Source organism: Leptinotarsa decemlineata, unplaced genomic scaffold (assembly GCF_025532065.1).
Source record: "Leptinotarsa decemlineata unplaced genomic scaffold, Ldec_3_MD MMD2_tig00026314_RagTag_RagTag, whole genome shotgun sequence".
Classification (NCBI taxonomy): domain Eukaryota; kingdom Metazoa; phylum Arthropoda; class Insecta; order Coleoptera; family Chrysomelidae; genus Leptinotarsa; species Leptinotarsa decemlineata.
In genome coordinates this window covers 1376629-1400384 of record NW_027412684.1, presented here as the reverse complement: position 1 = coordinate 1400384, position 23756 = coordinate 1376629, and the positions used below count along the sequence as shown (strand labels likewise).

General features: G+C 32.5%; 2 protein-coding genes and 2 long non-coding RNA genes across 4 annotated transcripts; all 4 read right to left on the bottom strand.

Annotated features, from left to right (window-relative positions):
• Positions 1 to 94: 94 nt before the first annotated feature.
• On the bottom strand, positions 95 to 2122 carry LOC141485195 (uncharacterized). The gene is made up of 3 exons (XR_012467086.1): positions 1647 to 2122; positions 1134 to 1309; positions 95 to 1070 (listed from the first exon to the last, which is right to left on the bottom strand). It is a non-coding gene; the product is annotated as an uncharacterized lncRNA (long non-coding RNA).
• Positions 2123 to 7544: 5422 nt separating this feature from the next.
• On the bottom strand, positions 7545 to 7997 carry LOC141485310 (uncharacterized). The gene is made up of 2 exons (XR_012467139.1): positions 7889 to 7997; positions 7545 to 7806 (listed from the first exon to the last, which is right to left on the bottom strand). It is a non-coding gene; the product is annotated as an uncharacterized lncRNA (long non-coding RNA).
• Positions 7998 to 8348: 351 nt separating this feature from the next.
• On the bottom strand, positions 8349 to 12012 carry LOC141485308 (zinc finger MYM-type protein 1-like). Its single transcript, XM_074181756.1, has 2 exons — positions 11871 to 12012; positions 8349 to 11454 (listed from the first exon to the last, which is right to left on the bottom strand). Exon 2 carries the CDS (start codon positions 11439 to 11441, stop codon positions 8517 to 8519), a length of 2925 nt encoding a protein of 974 aa, XP_074037857.1. The 5' UTR covers positions 11442 to 11454; positions 11871 to 12012; the 3' UTR covers positions 8349 to 8516.
• Positions 11871 to 19207, bottom strand: LOC141485309 (uncharacterized). Its single transcript, XM_074181757.1, has 10 exons — positions 18871 to 19207; positions 18357 to 18625; positions 16778 to 16915; positions 16124 to 16258; positions 15758 to 15970; positions 13851 to 15347; positions 13733 to 13786; positions 13043 to 13138; positions 12690 to 12923; positions 11871 to 12501 (listed from the first exon to the last, which is right to left on the bottom strand). The coding sequence occupies exons 2-10, from the start codon at positions 18613 to 18615 to the stop codon at positions 12248 to 12250; spliced, it is 2880 nt and encodes a 959-aa protein (XP_074037858.1). The 5' UTR covers positions 18616 to 18625; positions 18871 to 19207; the 3' UTR covers positions 11871 to 12247.
• Positions 19208 to 23756: the final 4549 nt, after the last annotated feature.

Below are 23756 nucleotides of genomic sequence, written 5' to 3'. Positions count from 1 at the left end.
TGAATTATTAGTATGATTTCGTATAATATACAGTTATTTTACTTATAGAAAATGATGTATACATATACAAAATATATGAAATAAAACAAACTGATTACAAAATATAAATATTTTATTCCAAATTAATTTGAAATGTGTGGTAGAAATTGTCTTAAATAAAAAGTCTTCAATATTCCCAGATTTCCTTCCCATTCATCATTTCTTGAAATCCTCTCAATTATACAATCGTTTGGGATCCATATAACAAGATAGCACATATTTTCATTCACCTTGATGATACACTCGTCATAATAGATAATATATGATTTGTCATTTGACAAATCATTCTCTTTGCGATACTTGAAAGGGCACTTCACTTCAATCAGGCACTTCTCACTTACATATCCATCAGGACTTGTATCCAAAAAACCACATTCATCTAGATGAAATCCTGCAGATTCAACAATAAGTCCAGTAGTTTGTTAGAATTTATCTACACCACATTTTTCATTATCCCTGCCCCACTGAATTGCCTGCACACCACTTAAATCATATCCCTCCAGTAAACTTTTAAACAATGATTTTGGATATTTATTTCTTCTACAAGCAGACAAAACAACACCAAATTCACTGCTTGTTATCCTGTGCTTACTTGCAATCAACCAGTTTTCATTGTTCCCCTGTCCTATTGTTAGTTGGTGTACCGACTGTACTATGGCCTTGGTTACACCACATTTCTCAATAAAAAATGCTTCTTTCTTCATGGTATTTGCATATTCTTCCGAAAAGATTAGCCACCAAGAAAATCCAGTAGGATTTGAATCTCCCAATTCTTTCTTGAATAGATCAAGTTTGTTCTCATTTGCTGGTGTTTGAACAGCTGTGTAATTTGTTCTTTTAGGCTGGAAGATGTCTTTTATCTTCGTAATGACATCAACTTCATCTTGTATGTTTGGTTTGTTCCACACACATGCCTTATCAGTTACACTGATGTTATGATGAGAATATATGCAAAGGTGGTGACATGCAGCTAGACCTCTTGGACAAGAGCATTTACTGTCTACTATGCCATCATCAAAATCAATTGAGATCTGAAATACAAATTTTTGATAATCATTCAAAGTTTTACCATTTATTTAATATCAAGGACATACCTCCACTGTATAGTTTCTCATACTTGCTCTAACTTCGCCTTTCAATAAAGCTGGTACAACGTCACTATCAAAACAACATTCCCACTTTCGTAAGAATTTTCACCTCTGCAGCTGTGATGAATCATTTTTGAAAAATTCTGCCATCACAGAAAATGATATAACATGCTTGGATGCCACTGTAAAAAAGGAATAAATTAGAAATGGTAGGTATTTCAATTTTGATCAAACATGATAGGTATTCTAACATTTTCTTTTCATTGAAAAGATGTGTAAATAGGTATAAAATTATTGCACATGTGTTGAAACCTATTATACTTCAAATATTAGTAAATAATTAGGTATACCTTTAAATTTATTTACAAAAACCAAAAACAGTATCTAATCATCTTAATAAGTTTGTTTGATATCATGACATAACCTATATGAAAATGAAAAACAAAGGATTATGTGAACATCTATTAAAATATAATGAAAGTTTGTGGATTATTCATAAATATAGATTGTATTACTTACTTTTTTGATAGTTTTAATGCTAACAAAGTCTCAAATATTCCAAAATACGTATGACTTCAATAGCTAAACAATGGTAATAAATCTTTGTTTAGATAAAGGACCATAACCTTCCCTAACATATGACGCCACACTAACGTAGCGTATTATGTACTTCGACTGAACCATGAACCAGTACATAGTCTTAAAAAATTGTTTGAATGACTGATTCATTTTCGAAGATACCGCTTTCCCAGCCATAAATTTCGATTTGTAATATTCAGATCTTTTGAGAAGCTATTCATTTTACGTAAAATAAGCACTAACGTAACACGCTTTCTTTTCGACACTGATACGTTTAACATTACACGTTTCGTTCACGAATCATATTTTTTGTAACAAAAAAATGTATTGTGAACAAAAGGTGTTTTGTACAACTGATCAGAAGGAAAGGACACATAGATATTAGACTGGCTCACCGAAGAATATTTATTTTGACTAGACATTATGAAGATGTGACTTTTGTTTAAACTGAAAATACATTGAAACAATTATTATTTGCATGTTATCTCCACGGTTTCTTATGAAAAAAATCAATTTTATCCTACAATTTAACAGAATTACAAATATAGATGTCGCCCACTCCGTGATTATTTCCAATCATAGATAACTAAAAATTGTTTTTTGTCTTGAAACCAAAGTAGTGAGATTAGGAGGGAAATTTGAATTGTGACCCACAGCCATCTCAAAGTATTCATTTTTCATACTCATAAAAAGCTATTTGTGATTTTATTATTTGGGGTAGGTGTGAAGTTATTCATTGAAATTGAATGTTTTTATTATACGTTGACATTGAATGGTTCTAACTGGTTCGATTCAATAATAGAACAGTAAAAGCTGACTCTCCATATGTACTTTTTTATATTCTTTATAATCAACTTGATCAGTGAAGACGACTATGTGAAGTTGGTGCTATAGGTTTTCCCTGCAGCCTAAAAGAAAATGCATCTGCAGAAATACGACACCCTGGATTACTTACTTGTTTTCATTTTTCATTTTGTTATTGTGTGCTACTTCAAAATCTGAATTGCAAATATTGAAAAAGAATATTAATGTTTTACTATACAATTTTTAGATCATAGTTATTCAAATAAAACTTTTTCAGGACTATCTGCTCTGCATGATTTGAATTTTACAGTATTTTCCAGTTAGTTTTCAAATTACTTCAATCATAATACTCTTCTTTGAGTTGCTTTTGCTAATTGAGTACTTAGTGGGCACTAATAAAATCAACTATATCTTACTTAATCAACTGAAATCATGTTTTAGAGCTCTTAATAGCTTGTATGTCTATTTATAATGCAACACTTCCTACTTAGACTTTAGGTAAGTTAGAAACCATTATTACCACTATCATGACTAAAGTGCCTATATCCTCACAGCCAAATGAAATTATTTTTTTTATATTTTTACAAAAGCATATTTTGGGTCCAGTTTCATTTTTGATTTACATAAATTCTGTTTCAAAATTATTGTTTAAAGGAAATATTAAGTTTTACGTGGATGACACATTATTTTTCTAGTGATACTAAAGAAGTTAACAATAACATGATTAATGACATTATATTGCTAACCTCTTGGTTACATTATCATAAATTAGGTTTGAATTATGAAAAGTCTTCTTTAATGTTGATAACTAAGAACAAAATCACAAAGAGAATTTGGCTTTTAACAACAAAATGATTAAACTAATTTGTTGTTACTGAAATTATGAAACAAAAATGAAAAATTATTAAATATTGACAAAATACAAAATTTTTAGGACTATACATTGATGAAAGTCTCTGTTGGAATACTCATATTGAGATGTTTGGTATATTAAAATCTACAATATTTAACTTCAATTTGGGGAACAGCTTTCATCAATAATAAATTCTCTCAAGAGAATATTCAAATTACCATATCTTGAACCCATGTGAAATTTATATATGCCATGTGATCTTTTAGATATTCAGTCCATTTTTCAATTGAAAATTTGTGGTTTCATTCATTCTGTTAGAAAAAATCACAAACATTCGAATTTGGATTCACTGCTTTTAGACTTGCAACATATGCCAGTACCCATAAAATAGTAATTCAGAGCCATACAAAAAGTGAATTTCTCACAAATATACAAAGTATAATTAAAATTATCGCTTATTTCAATGATTAAAAATTCATCAATCAGACATCTTCAAAAGCGTCAAATGTCAAACATGGATTTCATGTTGTGAAAAGATTACAATGCGACGTTGCCAATCTTTCCAAAATTGTTCATTCTGAGTAATATGAAAAAAAATTGCGATAAATAAGAAAAAGTTATAGTTTTTCGAAACTTACTGACCTGATTAAACCTGACCTGAACTGACCTAACATGACCTATCCTAACCTGACCCAACACAACCTGACCAGACCTAACCTGACTAAACCTAACCCAACCTAACCTAACCTGACCTGACCTGAATCTAACCTGATCTGACCTAACCTAATCTGACCTAACCTGACCAGATCTAACCTAACCTGACCTAACCCAGCTTGACCTAACCTAACCTGACCTAATTTAATCTGACCTAACCTAACCTAATCTAACCCCACCGAACCTAACCTAACATGACCTGTTCTACATTTGAATATAATGGGAAACTCTTCCAGTAGTTTCAGAACAAAAACAGAGCCAACAAAACGCAAGTAAGCATTGCTAATATTTAGATCATAAAAAAAGCTGCCTTCGATACAGAGAAGGAAAATACGCTAAAAATGGAATTATTTGAAAAAACTAATGAATACATGCAGAACAACGTTATTCCGAAACTGACGTCCCAATATGAAAACAAAAATAGCGGTAAATTGGTAATAAATGGTAAAAAAGAGGAAATTCATCTGAAATCATCTGCTGAATTCACCTAGCCTAACCTAACCTGACCTGACCTAACCTTATCTGATCTGTTCTACATTTGAATATAATAGGAAACTCTGTCAGTAGTTCCAGATCAAAAACAGAGCCCACAAAACGTAAATAAGCAATAATAATTTTTGGATCATAAAAGAAAGCCGCCTTCAACATAGTTCTGAACTTGGCAACATTGCAAAAATCAGATTTAGGGTTTAATCTCATTCGAGCGTGTAATTGAAAACGATTCGTAGTGACGTCATTAATAATAAGATTCGCCAGAATGGAATGATTCAATTTGTGTCAGATGTCAAAATCAATAATAAAAACCTTAGAGTAATAAAAAGACATAGAGTTGCCATGCCTATACCCAGTGACGGCTCGTGCATTGGAGAACAGGGGAGGCTAAAGTCATAAAGACTATATACACACAAGAAAAGCCCGCCGGGAGCGCGAAAATTTTTTGGGGTGCCGCACCTTATTTAAAGCAAAATACGTAATATTTGCATAAATACAAACAAAAATTGAGTATTGCCGAAAATCATACGTATAAAACTGACCATAAAAAAACAAAAACAAGAAAAAAGGGTTGTCTTTGAGTTATTCAATATAAATGAACTCTTCGTAGTCAATAAATAATACTTTTCTCTTGATTTGAAAGGGTTATATTTTTAGGAGTGATTAATTTTTGGGAAAGAAAGTTTTTGGCTTTCTACTACTCCATCTGATACAAAAAAATGGATGAGAGAATCTTCCAAAGAAAGGAAGGAAGTAATCAATTTGAAAATAAGTAACTCTATACATGGATGTGTAGATCATGCAAAGAAGTAACTTTCAGACACAAACTGAAAGTATAGAGTTACTTATTTTCAAATTGATTACTTCCTTCCTTTTTTTGGAAGATTCTCTCATCCATTTTTTTGTATCAGATGGAGTAGTAGAAAGCCAAAAACTTTCTTTCCCAAAAATTAATCACTCCTAAAAATATAACCCTTTCAAATCAAATAAGATTCCTCATGGCTGGGATTAAATCAAATAGGTGAATGAATGTCATTACGATGTCATCGATGACATAAGCAGATCAAGCTTATTCCGTGACATTCAAAATCGTAATTCATGAATGAAGTGTGTGTATTTTCTATAATGTTATCCAATTTGGTACTGAAGAGCCTTAGGGCAAGTGTCTCAAGGCAAAACACGGTGTATACCAGTTAGGGTGACAGTGTTCCATGTGAGTACAATTTATTACCATTCATTCAAAGTAGAACTCATGTGAATGATATCTGATTCTTATTCCTCAACAAATGTTCGATATAAAAACTGAATAGAGAAAAGTATCTTCTGTATAATTCATTGTTCATATAGAAGTATTTGTTTCGAAAGAATTTTTTTCTTTCGTGTAATTCAATGTTTATATGAAAGTAGCTGTTTCAGGAGGACTTTCTTTCAGTTTGTGTCTGAAAGTTACTTCTTTGCATGATCTACACATCCATGTATAGAGTTACTTATTTTCAAATTGATTACTTCCTTCCTTTCTTTGGAAGATTCTCTCATCCATTTTTTTGTATCAGATGGAGTAGTAGAAAACCAAAAACTTTTCTCTTCTAATATAACAGTTTTCTTAAAAATTGCTAAAAACGATTGAAAGTTGTGATGTACAGGTAATATCAGTAGTTTCATCAATTTCCCATGCAAAAAATAAATACTTTCAATCTCCTTGCTTATATTTTTCTCAATAATATATGCCACACTGTCTATAAGCTAATTTTGGATGGTTTTTGAGGTGCCCGAAAAAACGTTACCGTTTAAAAAAGTACCAAATTGGGAATCATATTTGCCCCATAACATTAAAATTTCCTTGCAATTGCCGCGATTAATCGAATCTTCGGTTTCATCGTGTCCGCGAAAAGCTAATTCTTGGGAACCCAAATAAATCGTAATATCGATGAGTGTTTTTGAATTCGACCGATTTTCCCTAACCTATATTTTGTTTGCTAAACAATTTTAATTTACAAGACAAAAATATATGCTCCTTAGATTTAAAATGTCTTTCTGTAGAACGAGGTAAATTTTTTAAAACAGGAGTATCCTGTTTTAAACCACGTTTGGTATTTTGGTTTGTACGGAAAATAAAACACAGGGCCAACAAAAAAGTATTTCTCGTTTAATGAAGCTGGTTAACCAATCACATTTATCGTACCAACTAATATTAAATCCTCGATTTTGTCGATTTTCTGACGCTTTTATTGAAATCAAATTTGGTTGAGACCTCACTAGCGTGAGGTTGTTCATCATGAAAACGTTTCAAATCATAGTTGATGTGACGTTATCGTTTCAACGCCAGAACGAATGTATTTGAATCACAGACAAATACGTTTTGAATACATGAGCGCCAGAAAACGCCTTAGCTAAGAATAATTATAAGCCGCGCAAACTTGTAATATTCGTAGACTCGCTTTTTTATAAGTTTTTGCAAATCTGCATATTCTTTATCGGGTTGGCAGAGAAGGAAAATACGTTAGAAATGGAAATATTTGAAAAAACAGATGAATATATGCAGAACAACGTTATTTCGAAAGTAACGTTCAAATACGGAAAGCGATGAATTGATCTGTTAAATTTGCCTAATCACTAGGCAACACTGTGCGAGCGGTAAAGTTTGACAACTTGTGACATTTGTTTATGTATCTTTGGGTTTATAATGAAAATATCTGTTTTTACAAATTATTCAATGTTATTTGCAATAAACAGTAGTAAATAGGTGAATAAAGGTGCAGTTGGTGTGTTGGCTACAAAAAAGAGAGTTTATAGTGTTGTACAGAATACTAGAGTGACATTTCCCAAAACTGTTTTTTTTTAAACTAAACAATAGAATATCTCCCTGTTATATTTTTCGCACGAAAATTTCGCTTGCTATAGTGTTTTTTTCATGTTTTGAATCATCTGTGCGTGTTTCATTTCTATTATATAAAAATGTTAGAAAAAGCCAAAGATTTAGAGTAAAAATTTATTTTCTTTTCATTAAAATAAGCAAGATGAGAGTCACAAATTAACATGAGGTAACAAAAGGAAAAATAAACAAGTACGGTATATATTAATGGCGTCAAAAGTGATAAATGGAGCCCTCTCCCATAAAGTATCAAACTCCAAAAAAAAATCAAGTACTTCCTTTATTCTGAAATGTTGCTGTAGTTAACCTCTGGTATTTCAGTTTGCACATCCTGTATATTGGAAACAGCTAGGTTAAAACTGATTCTGAAAATTAAGTGGTTCAAATTATTGGATGTAGAAAATGCTAACATGAATTCAGCCCAATAACAAATATTCTCCAATTTACTTTTCTGTAACTTCAACTACGTTATACATTCTTCGTTTTACTGTTTTTCTTTATAGTATTATTAACCCATGCTCTCAGTGTTACAGCTGTCCTATGCCTTAATTGTGGACAGGCCCGTGCTGGACCCTTTCTTAGGGCGGTGGACGGCCATAGCCAAAGGGCGCCAACACCCCCCCCCCTCCACCATTCCTAACCTCTGTTTTTTTAGCGTGTTGATCGCTCATGACGCTGGGTTCAATTTGCTATTCTGGCATCTGGTCACCGTACGAGCGAACGATCACACTTACACAATCGTACCAGTATTTGTCAAACAAAATGGCCATTTATTGTTTGCTCAAGAATAACGGTAATTTTAAATATTTGCAATGCGGAATGGGAAAATAACTGTCGTACTTATATCGTTTGAAGAAATGTTTAAGCTTAAGCTTTTAAGCTAAAATAAAATAATTAAAAGAGAAAGTAGGAGTTGAAACGTAATAAGTGTAATTTTCGGTAAACATTTCACATATAACATGCAATATATACATTTAAAAAAAAGTTACCACTTATTACATAATTTTTAAGGAAATAAAAAAATATATATAATTCACAAATGTAGGTCTTCTTTGAGTCAATTTGCAAACTGAATCTAAACCTGAAGAAGTCTTTTAAGTTCGGAGCTGGAGTTGCAAAGATAGTCAATAACGCTGTCTGGATCTATGGAGTTCAAAATATCAGCTTCTGATTGCATCAACAGTAATGATTCTAAATTGTCATTTGTCAAAGACGATCTTAATCTGGTTTTGATAAGTTTCAACTTTGAAAATGCTCGTTCGCAAGAGACTTGAGTCAATGGGATAGTTAGAAGAAACTTATACACTTTTGAAAGTTCTGGGTATTGTAAACAGTACATGTTATATTCTAATATAACTTTATATGCACACTTGATACAGCTATTGCATGATGCCGACTCTTTGCACTGGACCTCGTGGTCTTCATCATCTTCTTCTTCTTGCGCATCGATTTTCTCGTCTGAGACATCTTCATTCTCATAGTCGGCGTTCAAACTTGCATTTGAAATCTGGGGCCATACATTTACGAATGAGATAAGTTCTTCTTTCAGCTTTTCTTCATCAACGTTCAAAACTAATTCTCCTATTTTCTTCAATGCTTTAGGTGGAAGAGATTCTTGGGATTTGAATGTTTTTGGGTCAAAACATGCCAGATCCAAGTATAGCGATTTGTGCTGCACAAAACGGCTTTCCATAGTTTGGACAGCTCTCTCTACAATTACGAAGAAGATCTTTATTTTGAATTCTTCTTCCGGAGAAGTTCCAACACTGTCGTCTTCAGCAAGTTCTCCTGCCATTTTCTTTACTTTCTTCTTTCTTTTCTCAGTTATTGCTTTGCCAATAACAATCTCATTAAGAGTTTCATCGGCCTTTGCTCTTTCTTCGAGTTTCTGCGTCATTTTCAAAACAAAGCGTTGTGCTGCATTCAAAGTCTCATCAAACTTCTCCCTTAGGTGTTTTAGCCTACTAAGAGAAGACTCAATATTCCTCCACGCTTGGGCGTAGTCCAGATTCTTTGTTTGGAGGTAATCCGATAGTGGCGTAGTGATTTTGAACAATTGCAAGAATATCATGCCAACAAGTACTGTTTCAAAATCCAGATACTTCTTAAGTAAAGCAGTTGCTTCATGTCTCACTTTGGCGTTGAAATCAGCTGAATGTGAAATTTTGAACAGAGCCAATACCAACTCCAGATAAATGTGTTTGTTAGGTTTAGCTGTGTTTGAAGACTGTTCTTCAGAAGAGGTCCACATGTCTATTCTGCCGAATATTTTCGTTGCTGCATTGCTGCGGCTTCGCCATCTGGTAGCCCCAATGGCTTCCAACTTGTACTCAGGATTTTGCTTCCTAAACATATCCAGTCTTTTAATTGAATCCTTCAAAAAAACCTGGGTCTCTTGCATTATGCTGAAAAATGAGATTGTTACAGTGAGGCATTGAGCTGTATCAGATATTACGAGATTCAAAACGTGCGCGTAGCACCACGTGTGAATGTGATTTGGGATTTTGCTGGCCATTTGTGCAGTCAAACCATTATACTGACCGCTCATGTTAGACGCACCATCAAACGCATTTGCGACGCAATCACTCAAAGGTATTTCAAGTTCTGTCAATACACCAGAGAGAGTGTCAAATAATGCCTCTCCTGTAGTAGAAACCACACTTTTTAATGCCAGTAGTCTCTCGCACACTTCATGACCTTTAACATACCTGGCAACTATTGCACATTGATCATTGCTACTTATGTCTATCGTCGTGTCCATCAAAACTGAGTATTTGCCGGCCGATTTGATTTCATTTGCCACGACAGATTTGATTTCTTTTGTCATACAGATCATTATTTTTGCTACCGTGTTGTTACTTAGAAATGTCACGGCACTTCCTCTGCCCACCCTTTTGTTTTTGCCTTTTTTTTCGTGTTCCACGTCTGTTTTTTTTGTTGACCTCTTAGACATGCGCGTATCACTTTCTTCAATAGCCTTTTTCAAGTGTTTCTCTAACTGTGGATCATACTTGGACATTAACATAATAATTTCTAAGAAGTTGCCATGGTTGATTGTGTCATCTTTAAGAGAGTAAGCAGCTTCCTTTGATGCACGAAAAGCCAATCCTTGCTTTCCTATAAGCTTCAAGACATCTATTACAATTTTCACCACATGTCTCCTTTCTAAGACTTCTTGTTTCCTCTTATCTAGTTGATCACAAAAAAGAAGGTCACGAGTACTTTTCTTACGTTTGGCTACCATAAAAGCCTCGACGGATTGAAAATGAGCTTTGGACATTTCATGTTCATTAACTCTTTGGTGGACATGTTTCCAGTCTTCAAACCCTGTACAAAAGGTTGAATTGGAGTTGCTGCTGTAAACGATGCAAATAAAACAGAACAGTTTCTTTGAATTTTCGTCATATGAAATCCAATGTCTCTGAAAGGTTTCTCCATCGTTTCGTTTTACAGTGTATAAGGGTTTTTTGTCATTAAAAGGCAACTCTCTTTCATCAGGTTGTATTGGATGATAATCAAGATATGCCGATAAATGTCTTTCGCTTGGTTTTTCGAAGTAATTGATTATATGTACTTGAGATTCTTCTACTGAAGAATAACATCTTCGAGCCGAATTTCCTGTGTCAAGTGAAGGTGCTTCCAGTTTACGAGGACTAAGATAATTCGGGTCTTGCTCTTCAGTTTGTAAATTTTCAACTAATTTGAACCCCTGAAATCTATCAGAACTGAGATCGGAAAACTGATTATCATAAATCATTTTGGAACAATCAAGATTTGATGAGCTTGATGGTGAAGACAAGTTGAAGCTAACAAATTCTGCTTCCTCAAACGTTTTGTTTTGTGCATGTGATTCAAGATTTTCATCTTCAGATGGGCCGTCTGGTTTTTTAAACAAAGCTGTTATTTTTGAACATGATATTGCAGACTCGAGTAGAAGTTTGTTTTTCTTTTCTTGACGAAATTCATGTCCACTTTTTTTCCTTTTATTTTTCTTGTCCATGATTTGTAACCCGCTAAAAAAAATTTAACTGATCACTTTATGTATTTAAAAAAACAAGATTTAGTTTTAAATAAATGCAAGATTAAAAGAGCATACTTTGACAACATGTGGCTATTTGACAGTTCGAGTAAAAGATAAACAAACATAGTATGTTACCAATAATAATTTTAATGTGATCTGTATAAAATATTTTGATGAGATGATTAGTAAAAGTAAATGCTTTGGCCAACTTAGACGCCCCTTATATATACTCTGTTTTTTTCTCAAATTTACCAGCCACTGTTCCACTGTTGTGAGAAAAGGCTTAGGTCTATGCTATGCAGAAAAGGCTTAGGTCTATGCCTAGTATTTTGCTTTAGGTTATCTATATCTATGTGCTTTTTCCACCTCAAACCTCAACTCACTAATAAGAATAATAACAACACTTACCTTTAACATTAAGGGTTTGAAACTTGCACGGGAAGAACAGTAACAGCACCGAATAACTTGAAATAAAACACTAATACAATACTACACAAGTACAAGTTACAATCAGGCCGACTGCATGAGTTTACTGACTAGTGAGTAACATGTAACATACAAGCATGAACAGGTAGACGAAATTGGGACTCTCGTACCGCCCCCACTCCCCACACTTCCTGAGGGCGCTGTCGTAGTTCATTCTGTGTAGCCTACAGCCGCAACACTCAACCCGGCCGCTCGGCAATATCGACGATAAGCTTCGTCTTATAATGATCCAAATTTAATTATATTTATTATTTAAATTTTCTGTTTACTTAAACGGTGTTAATTATGCTGTTAAACATTTAATGTTGGCATTCTAAATGTAAAATTTGTAAGGTTCGGGGCCGGAGGGTGCCAGAAAGGTCCGGCCAAAGGGCGCATCCGGCCAAAGGGCGCACCGGGACACGTTCCGGTGTCCCGGCGGCCCAGCACGGGCCTGATTGTGGATATTTGTTTTGAACTTCAGTGCACATTTTCAGACCAGGAAGTATTCCACCTTTCAAATTTCTCTCAAATATTTTAAACATTATTTCTTTTTCTTCCTCTGTCCAGTATGCTGAAAAAAAGGAGTTCAGTATTTAAAGAATTTCACATTCGAGTATTGTATTAAGTATATGTATAACCGATTCTCAAAAAGAGTAAAACAAAAACGAGTATTTCAAGAATAAGATATTGAAATATATTAGTGGGTATTCTGAGAATAAGATAGAGAAATTAACTTTTGTATATACACTAACTACTAACCTCTCATAATTTTACGACATTTTTCATTACTTTTTTTTCTAAACTGGTTAGACATCCAACTTTTTAACTGTGCTGCAGTTCTTCCACTCAAAGAATCATTACTTTCGATGGCAGCAAAACATTCTGGGGTTGTTGGTAAAGTTCTATTTTGTAGGTGTTTTGAGAATAATGTGGTTACAATTTGCACTTCATTTGCACCCCAAGACCTTTTTCTAACTTGACCCATAGGAGAAACTGAAATATGAAATGATTTTTGAAGTTTTAAAAATATTAATGTTGATGATATATGACATTTGGAAATGGCAGCATTCAGTAAGTGGTAAGTATAAGACTTAATAGAAAAACTTTCTTACCACATCGTTGTCTGCCATAAGAAGTTTCTAGAGGATTATCCCATGAATCTCTAGCAGGGTAATTTATCGTGGGCGACTCTCTCGCGGGATTATTAACTAAAATCATTGAAGATATTATAAATTTTACCCACTATGAATACACTCATACTGCAAAGTTTGAACATATAATAACTAGTTTAATACCTCTGATACATTGTTCACAAAAATTGATAATAAAGGTTCAATTAACAGTAGGTTCAAATATTGAATATACTGAAAATGCATAACTCGTTACTATTAATACAATATTTAAACAATGTTGTGATGAAGGTATTACAATATAAATTCAATGTGCATTGAAAACTATCATGAATATTCCAAGTTTTTTTGTTTGATATAATAGATTATTCCTCAAATTACATTCCTAATTAAATTTTAAACTCTTGGTAATTCTTAATTGATATGGAATTCTCTCAGCACACAAGTCCTGGCCAAGCAGAACATTATCTATCTAAGGAATTTTGATTAATGTCAAGTTACTGAGATCTTCCAAATAGATTCTTATAACAAAGTATAAGATCAAGTAAATATCAAGGAATGTAAAAAAGACAAAAATATGAAACCATATATTATAACTATACAACATCAGATTCACATGTCGGCCAGCTCCAACTGAGGTCCAACAGTTACAAATCGAAGTTTTATACTTACCAGAGAGAACTTTTACAGAATTGATTTCCTGGGTAGTATCAGACGAAAGGTTTCCTGAAATGAAATTTCCAGTGTGACAAATGATTGAAAACTTTCAAATTTTATAAATTACTTTTACCTTTTCCCTTTCCGATACCCATTTCAAGTAGTTGGGATATTCTTCCAACCTCCCTTACAGCAACTGGTAGTCTATAGTGATCACGGTGAATCTTTTCTGCATGTCCCATAAAATTAGCAAGATCTCCAACTTCCACATCATCTAAATCTAGTAATGCAGATTGTGTTGCCAAATGCTTACGTAGTTGAGTTCCTCGCAATAAAGTAGGATTGGAAACTTTACATTTTTCAGAATAATCTCGCATTATCTTGCAGGCATTCAAGTGAGAATTCTCAAGAATATTTCCAGTAATCCCAAAAACATATGGATTAGTATCTGGCACATTAGCTTCCGTTCTGTACCTTAGTATTAACAATATTGACTCCAACATATCTTTTGAGAGCAATACTGTGACTCCTCGTGCTCTTTTTCCACGAATCACAAATCTTGAGTATTCCTTGGGATCCTGGTTGAATTTCTTAACAGTAAAATTGAGTAACTCACAGTCTTTTTCACTGTTAAAGGTCTGATATGCTTTGAAATCATCAATAAGAATTCTTTCAACCTCTCCTGCTCTTCTTCTATTGAAAATTTGAACTAAAATCAGGGTTGAAGCTGCTAAGTTTTTCCAATTGCATAACGAAAATGACTCTTGCAATTTTGAAAAACTTTCTTTCATCAAATCATCAGCATATCTGAATAATACATTTATTTCCTCTGTAGAAGGTAATTCCAGAACTTTTTTTCTTTTTTGATGAAGTTGAGACTCTATAACGGTTCTATTCACAGAAATGGAAAGTTCTTCCTCCAATACTTTCAAAAAGTCTTCCACATATTGCTTTTTCATGAAATTTTTGTTTTTGATAAAAATTGTAATAAGGAGTTTGCCACATTTTTTCAAGATGGTGCCTAAATCAGCAGCTGCTGCAGGTGAGTCATACCGCATAGTATCATGATTCAAAGAAGCTACTTTGTGTATAGCTTGTATGCTAGTATCAACTTTTTCTGGATCAAATACAGAGGAGAAATTGTCTATAGTTTCATCTAGTCCTTTGATGGCTAATAGAAATCTTCCAATGAGGCGTAATTTAGCGCGAATCATTTTATACAAGTGTTCCAATCTGTATTTGCAACACAACGAGTTACCAAAAGCAACCACTAATTCATCATATCGGATAATATTTGTTACATCATCTTCTCGCATGACTGGAAATATGTGATCCCTCAGTATAGAAGAAGCAGTTTTATGCACCTTTGCATGAACTCTTTTACTCAATATAGACATTTTTTTGTTCCCTTTTTCATGGGAGGGAATACACTTAGCATAATGTTTTCGGATTGTATTTTTCGAAAACATCCCTTTACAATACGGACAAATTTTGTAATCAGATGATTGTTTGACATACTTTGTTCTTCTTGAAACAATAAGGTGTCCAGTGTTCAAATTTTTGTCTGTATTAAATTCAAAGCATCCTTGTTTTCTTAAACCATCTATAATTCTTTTACGTCCTTCCGTACCTGAAAAATGGAAACTTTTTGAATACCACTGAATCAGAAGTATGAAATGTGAAGCTGCAGAAAATTTGAATTTCAGAAAAACTAAAAAGATTTTTGATATTTAAATAAAATATATATTATAATACATATTTCCTACCCAATTTTTTGCAATCTTGAGTCAATTCTCTATTCAAATTGTTAAAATAGAACAAGTTTGTTTACCAAAAGCGTTTTTGATTGAAAATCCTGTTACTCCCTCAGTTCCATAAACCATCTTCAGTCTTTACCCAGAAAAACTCATATTTTGAAATTTGTTATGAAATATTGATATGGTTTTTGGAATTGAATGAAGATTTAAAAATATTGGGTAGGAAATGAGTATTATAATATATATTTTATTTAAATGCCAACAATCTTTTCAATTAATTTACCTTTTGGTAATATCAAAAACTTTCGCACTTCTTCCTCTTCTTTGTGTTTTTTTTCAAAATGTGATGGGAGCTTTGTAAACATATTTTTACAATATTTACAAAAATATTTCTTCGAACCTTGCTTTGAATTTGGAATTATGGGATCTAATGGCATTTCATTATTTGGAGGTACATATGACTGCATTTTTTCCAGAACTATCGATACAGGAATATCTGAAAATTTTAGTAAAAATGTAAAATACTCGATCAGGAAAAGGGTATCATCAAATGCAAATAAAAAATTTATTTCGTTTTCAAGAGTTAAGAGTACTTATGGACTGAATACCAAATGAAATTATTACATTATAAATAGTTTGTATTATTTACCTGCGGTATATATTTTTTTATTTAGCAAGACATTGTTTGATAGTACATCAGTTGATGTCGCTGCCATTTTATTGAATTGCTCAGGATAACATTTTGAATTATTATTCAAATCATTGCCAAGTGATTCAGAAATACCTGGAAAACACAAAATATTATTTAATTCAACCAATCAGAAAACACATCCTGCCTGAGCTTTGTCATTTTCTATCCAGAAGGATATGGAACTATTTCTCGTAGAATGTAATTTGTTTCTAGAATATGTTTATACTAAACTTTCAAGTCATTTGTTTGATTAATGTGAATTGACTCTAAAACTTTTATAACTTTGTATAATTATTGGGTCACTAATTGACTGCATTGTTTGATTAGCAGATATCTCACCAGAAAAAAATGTATTAAAAGATTTCGAACCTGTTTCATTTTATCTACATCAGTCAATGTAGAATAATTTTCAAAGTCAAACTCCATTATATTGAAATTTAGAATATTAGCAATGAAAGTGGTATTCTATATGCATCTAGGTTTAATGAAATATTGATTTTCAAACTAAAGTGGAAATGGTTGTATATGCTACCGCCAGTAGTAGTAGGAATAATTGGAGAAAAAAATAGAATTGGAAAATTGAATATTGTCCAAGGACTCTTCTCCATTTACCTGCGTTAGAACTTTTAGCTTGCTCGTAAACATAAGAATCTTCTGATAATGAATCATTTGATAAAGAACTATCCTCATCACTACTTTCCTTCGGAACAAAATTTGGGTCAACATCAGAATAATCGCTACCATATGGTTCTGGAACATTAAGGAAATAAAATAATCATTTCATTTGAAGTTGCAAAAACACCAATATTTGATTTATCGCTAGCTGGGACTCAATTGCAAGTTACATGAATATACATGAAGGTGAGTCGCTCTCTTGTTCTCGAGTTTCACTTATTTTGGAAGTAGATTAATACTAATGAAAAATATAGCATAGGAATATGAAGAAATTTCCATAGAATAGCAATGGTATATCAGTACCCATAGTTAGACAATCATCCTATCAAATTTTCATTCGTGTACACAATGCCCTGTTCCTGGACAACCACACCAGAAATGAAGACCTCAAGTTTATTATGACACCCAATTATTTTTGTAAATTAAAGATCCCACTCGCAGACAATTATTCCACCTATACCATATTTCATATGGTATTAATTTATGAGTGGGTATGATAAGTGAAATATTAATTGGCCCTTTGTGATACCTGGAAAATTAGAAAGTTTCTTCGATGTTTGCAAAACAATCTACCAGTTTTGCAAATATTGAAAAACAGTTTCAAACCTGCAGAAATGTGTGGTATCAGATAGACAACAATCCACTACATTTGGCGCGCCAAGTATGGCAATTTTCAACAAATACCTATCAAAGAAGATGGATTGGAAGGGGTGGAAAAATTTCATGGCCAGCAATGTGTCTCGATATGTACCATCTTGATTTCTTCTTAGAGGTTATATGGAAAAAAGCATGTCTATGAATGAGAAGTTAATCATGAACAAGAACTGCAGGAAAGAATTTATCATGTGACACAAGAGATACTGTCCATTAAATTATTAAAAATTTGTAAAGAATATAAATTAAAAAATTAGGCTCTCAGATATTCTGAATACTGAAATTTTTATAAACGAACTGCAAATGAAAGTCCCACAATCCTGTTGCTCACTTCTGAGAAAATCATTGAAAATGATGATAAAAATCACAAAAATAAAAGTTAATGAAGAAAAGAGAATTGAAACTTTCTATGTTTTTTCCAAAGTGGTAAAAAACATAGAAAGTTTCAATTATCTTTTCTTCATTATGATTTCCTACCACGTAGTAACGACTACATCCATCAATTTATTAAATAAAAGTCATGTAATTAAAATAAAAATTATATACTTTACAGGATATGCACCTCATATTATTTTTTGCAAAGCAGTCAATAACCAGAAAATAACATTACAAAAAACATAATTTTCTGATACAAAACAAAAATTTAGTGCCACAAGGAACGAAAAATGATGTGAAAGGGTGACATAGTGAATAAAATCATATGTATATAAAATCATATGTATCCTGATTGTTTTTTGGTGCAAAAAGCAAGTGGAAAATGATCTTTGACAAACTCTAACTTTCAAGGAATGTGCACATCAAATATCAAATATTTTTTTATTGTGGGAATATTGAGCTTTTACCCACACAGTTCTGAATGTACCTGACAGAGCATTGGAGGAAGCATTCGGTTCATCTTCGTTGCAGAGTTCATTATTATTGGTACATTCTGTTACTTGCTCCTTATGTTTGTTTTTCACAAAACTCTCGCATTGATCTTGTTCGCCAATTAAAATAATAGCCACATGGTACCATGCATTTTTCCAGCGAGCTGAATGCTGACCATTATTACTTCTTAATTTATCGGCTTTTACACAAGAGAGTATTCCATCATCAAACTCCACTACACAATATTGATCCATCCTGTTTTTTCTGAAATAATATATCAAATTATATATATTGTGCCAATGAAGTTGATGAAACGTGCATCAGGAAATTTGATGGGTAGATTTCCTGTTTGGTCAAATGTGATTTTTACTTCCGATTCAACTACTCTGCAAACGATGCTTATATATTATGTAGTTGAAACGATTTATTCAAATATACCGTGTAGAAAATTGCGTAGTTTAATCGGAATCATGGCAACGGTAAAAATATAACGCAAAAAAAATACTTACCAGTTATGGACACCTACAAATTTTACACACTTTGCATTAGACGGTGGCACAGCATACGGTGGTTTTTCAACTCCAATAAGTAAAAAACCTACATCGCGCGCTTCGAACTCAGTGAAGTTCTTCTTCTTTTCTTGTTTTTTGGGTTCGAATGTTAGGTGAATTTCCCAAATTCAGTCAAGAAATTTGAGTTTCGTCATTCGTTAACGTTGCTGAGGTGAGGGTTACTGTTTAGGATATTTATACTTTTTTTTTCAAAGGCTTCGAGGACCAGTGGTGGAACCATAACGAATCGACACGACAGTAATTCCCCTACATCTCAAACTCCTTGCCCATATATTTATTGGATTTCCCGATAAGTATATGGGCAAGAGGTTTGAGATGTAGAAATGGTAATGTGGTTCTACTACTGTTCTTTTCTTTTCCTTAATTTACTCATAAGGCTGGGTTTTCACAGCTCCGTCATCCTACGTCCGAATCGTACTCGTGCCATCGAACAAAAATTACCTCCCGAAGTTTATCGTACGAATTTTCGAATAATATAGTTATATATTTTCAAGACAGGTGATAGACGAAGCTGTTGATTTGTGTCTGTACTGCTGCACCCCTTTTCCAGAATAATGTCAAAAATGTACCACTTCATAGAATATTTTATATATGAACTCTATGGGGTTACAGTACTGGTTGATAGTTATAGTATTAGCGGTCATCCGTAAGCTAAGACACGACAACAATGTTCAATGGGCATTTTTAATCAAAACTAATGATACGAAATATTTTTTTAAATTTACCTATTAGATAATTTTCGGTGAACGTACCCCAAACATCGTTGAATCAGCGCTTCATCCCTTTTATTTAGAGAGTTTATAGAAGCTAGAGAACTATATAATCAATAAAAACGTATAGACTTATATATTTAGATTGAGCATTAGAGAGAGAAAATTGACTCCAAATACAATTTGTTACCATTCATTTAAAGTAGAACTCATGTGAATGATATCTGATCTTATTCCACAACGAATGTTTGAAATACAAACTGAGTAAAGAAAAGTATATTCTGTATAATTCAGTGTTCATATAGGAGTATTTGTTTCGAAAGAATTTTTTTTCTTTCGTGTAATTCAATGTTTATATGAAAGTAGCTGTTTCAGGAGTACTTTCTTTCAGTTTGTGTCTGAAAGTTACTTCTTTGCATGATCTACACATCCATGAATAGAGTTACTTATTTTCAAATAGATTACTTCCTTCCTTTCTTTGGAAGATTCCCTCATCTTTTTTGTATCGAGATAAAGTAGTAGAAAGCCAAAAACTTTCTTTCCCAAAAATTAATCACTTCTAAAAATATAACCCCTTCAATTCAAACAAAGAACCACTTTTTGGTATTACTTCGCACATATACTTTATCATCCAATCATAATCGTATTCAGTCATTAAGAATACCCTCACCAATTCCTGTTACATAACAATATCAGATTATCGTTTTAAATATGGTTGTATTTTGATTCTTGTTCATTTCATCGTTAGTTTTCGTTGTTCGTATATTATTTTTTCTATCCTTAAGTAGTGCTAAATTTTTATTTATTACTTCATTTGTGGATAATCTACTCTGTATGATTCACGTATGGTCTATTCGGTCGGTTGTGAAAAATCTTTCAAAAAAAATTGCAAAAAGGGAAGATTTTCCTTTGAATATTATTTTTGAATTTTGCAAACTGAGAAAAATTATCAGAATGAAATATAATAACTTAAAGACCGACGAAAATAGGTCACTTAAAAAAAATTCAACAATTCTAGAAAAAAAATCGAAAATTAAGTAAAGTAATACATTAATTAGTCCTTTAAATTTATTTTTCTACATTCATGCAAAAAAAATTAATTCAAATATATTTAGTAGATAAAATGGTTCCTTTTTGCTCTAATGTAGTATTATAATATATCAAATTGGAGATTTATCAATTTCATCATTTATGGAACAATGTTTAAGTTGAATTATTCAATCTAAATTTCTCATTTTCTCAAAAAAATAAATAAAAAGCGTATCATGTATTTTCTGTCTGATAAATAAAAAAAGGTGTTACACCTATAAACAATTTATTACTTATATATTTTTGATTATCAAGCGTTTATTATAAAAGATGGAACAAAAAGTCATCATAAATTTTTTTAGATAATACTATTATCTAAAACAAAGTTCATTACAAAATTTTTGTGGGAGTTACAGTTTTCACGAAAATAATAAAAAACTGATGAAACCTCTTTTAAAAAGGGCAAAATAGCTCGCCCTATCATCCACAAAGAAAAATTTTTACTTAGTATTAATCCATTTATATTAAGTATTCAATCCTATATAAAAATAATATTTTAATAAGGGATTTACATGAAATTTGTTTATTTTAATTTAAAAGTGCAGTACCGAATCAATCCAGAGTCACCACTGTTACGTCACGAGATTACGTGACGTGTCTAACAAAATCGCAAAAGTAAGCAATCCTGTATGTCCATAATCGTTGGTGAGTCGTCTCGTGACCTAGAACGTCGCCTAGTGGTTGAAATCACAAAACATGATGCAATGTTTCCCTACTGAAAAGCACGTGCATTTCCATTTTTTTATTTATATTAAAAATATGAAGTAGTTTTCTGGGATATATTTGTATCAGTGAATACAATCTCATAGAATTGAGTCTGAGATGACTTTTTACTTAATTATTATTAATTAAAGGCGGTGTGAGCCACTAAAGTGGCTACGCTGTCAGCTGACAGTGCCTTTGCGTGATTTTATTTTCTTTAATTTTTGCACTGGTATGCTGGTATTTGTTCAGTAATTTACTATATTTGACCGTAATTTTTGTTCCACTGCAACATTTTCCCAGAGGTTTCGTCTAGCTTCGTTGAAGGTATCGCAACCAATATCATGACAGACGGACCTCTCTGAAAACAATTAATGACGTTGATATGAGCTTACTGACTCCTTCTTAGATAGAAATGTGGCATTCCTTTTTCTTTTTCAATCCGTTTATCAAGAATGCCGTATATCTCGGGATTTTGTCAAATTATTTTACGTGGGAGTTACGGCAACAGGGATCCTATCCATTTTGTCACCTATATTTACATTTCTGTTATCCTCTCCAGAGATGCAACTAGTAAATATAAAGTTCCTAAAGTTAATACAAAATATACAATAATATGCTCAGACCAATATATGTATAAAAATATATTCTTTCTTGGTAGCTCTTTTATATGCGATGAAGCATAATGTTATAAAAAAAATGTGATTATATAAAGTCAAAATCAAAAGTTACTTATCATTTCTTCAATATAATGTGTATAGGTACCTATATGATTTTTTTGTATAGTTAAGGACTTGTTTTCAGTGTCAGTGTATGTCTATGCAGTGAACTGTTTTTTACTTTGTTAATGATTTTATTTATATCCTATGAATGATATTATCCAAATGATCTTGAAGACGAATAGAATTATACTGTTATCATCACAGAATGTCTGCAATGAATCATAAAAAAAATCTTTTTTAAAAATATCTTTCTCGCCTGAAGTTGCTTCAAATTCATTTTGAACATATGATCCAATTTTATATTTTCAAAATTCATTAGTTTGGTATGTTTTGTAAAAGCACTAAAAACTCGTGGATATGTCTTTTTCAAGGAATTCAAGAATATTGAATTTATCGGACAAAATTAAACATATTTTAACTTTTTCCCTGATCTGTACAGTCAAATATTTCACTCATCTGATTCTCGCCAATAATTATTTCAGTATATTCACCAATCCAGGAATCGTTTGATCTTGGATGTCAAATTTGTCAGAATCTATTTTCTTCTTCCAAAATTGGAAAAAGTTGAAATATTCCAAAAACTTTCGGATTGTCGGATCATGGGATGACCGAGCTGTGAGACCCCAGCCTAACAACTGAATTGAATATCAGTTTGATATCATTTTTGATACACTATTTACAAATTTGACTTTAATGAATGATGTTGTTTCTTACTCGGAATTGCGAATACTAACAATCGACTTTTGATAGTTTTTCTATTATGGATCATTTCCATTCAACATTTGAGTTTTTTTTTTGTTTCTAACTCGAACTTTTTGGCAAAAATCCTAAAATTACTCATTATCAACTAACTTTGGTACGTTTTCCCATTTAATGATCAGAAAGTTTCAGGTTGACACTCTAGATAATGTTTTTCTTCGGTTAACACAGAAAATCCCATATATTCCGTACTACTTTTCAAACCAGAAAGTTGTGTTTTCCGTACACATGCACTAAACTGGGTGGAATATATTCCTAACTCTTATATCACTCTTATATCAAATTAAAGAAAATAAAAAACCTTGACAGAATTGAACCCAGAAGCGCTTGGTCAGTAGATCGATACAAATTCCACTGCTCCACCATTCCGTCTATATAAATTGAGAATTCTAAGATTTGACAGATACTAAAATCTAGACAAATCACTGTTTTTGATGATAATTCGCCACGTTAGCGGCGCAAACATAACAACCCTTAAATGAGACGGCGGGTGGAAATTAACCACAACGGTAGAGGGATATATCGATGACAATCTGTCAAGCAAACTAAATTAGCAAATAAAATCTTGCATTCTGTTGAGAACGAAACAGTATCTACCCGTGAAATATCTACTATTTTCAAAAACATACAAGATAATGTTAGAAAAAAATCTGTTTAAAATTTGTTTTTCCGTTAACCAACTGTCACATCCCTACGAACGACAACCCGCAGAAGTCGAAACTTGTGCGAGCTAAGGATTAACGAGGTCTTACCTTTCAACGTGTGATTCCTAACACGGATTGGACGATAACAAGTGAATATCGATCGTTCAGCCTGGGGCTTTTACCACCGACCAACACGG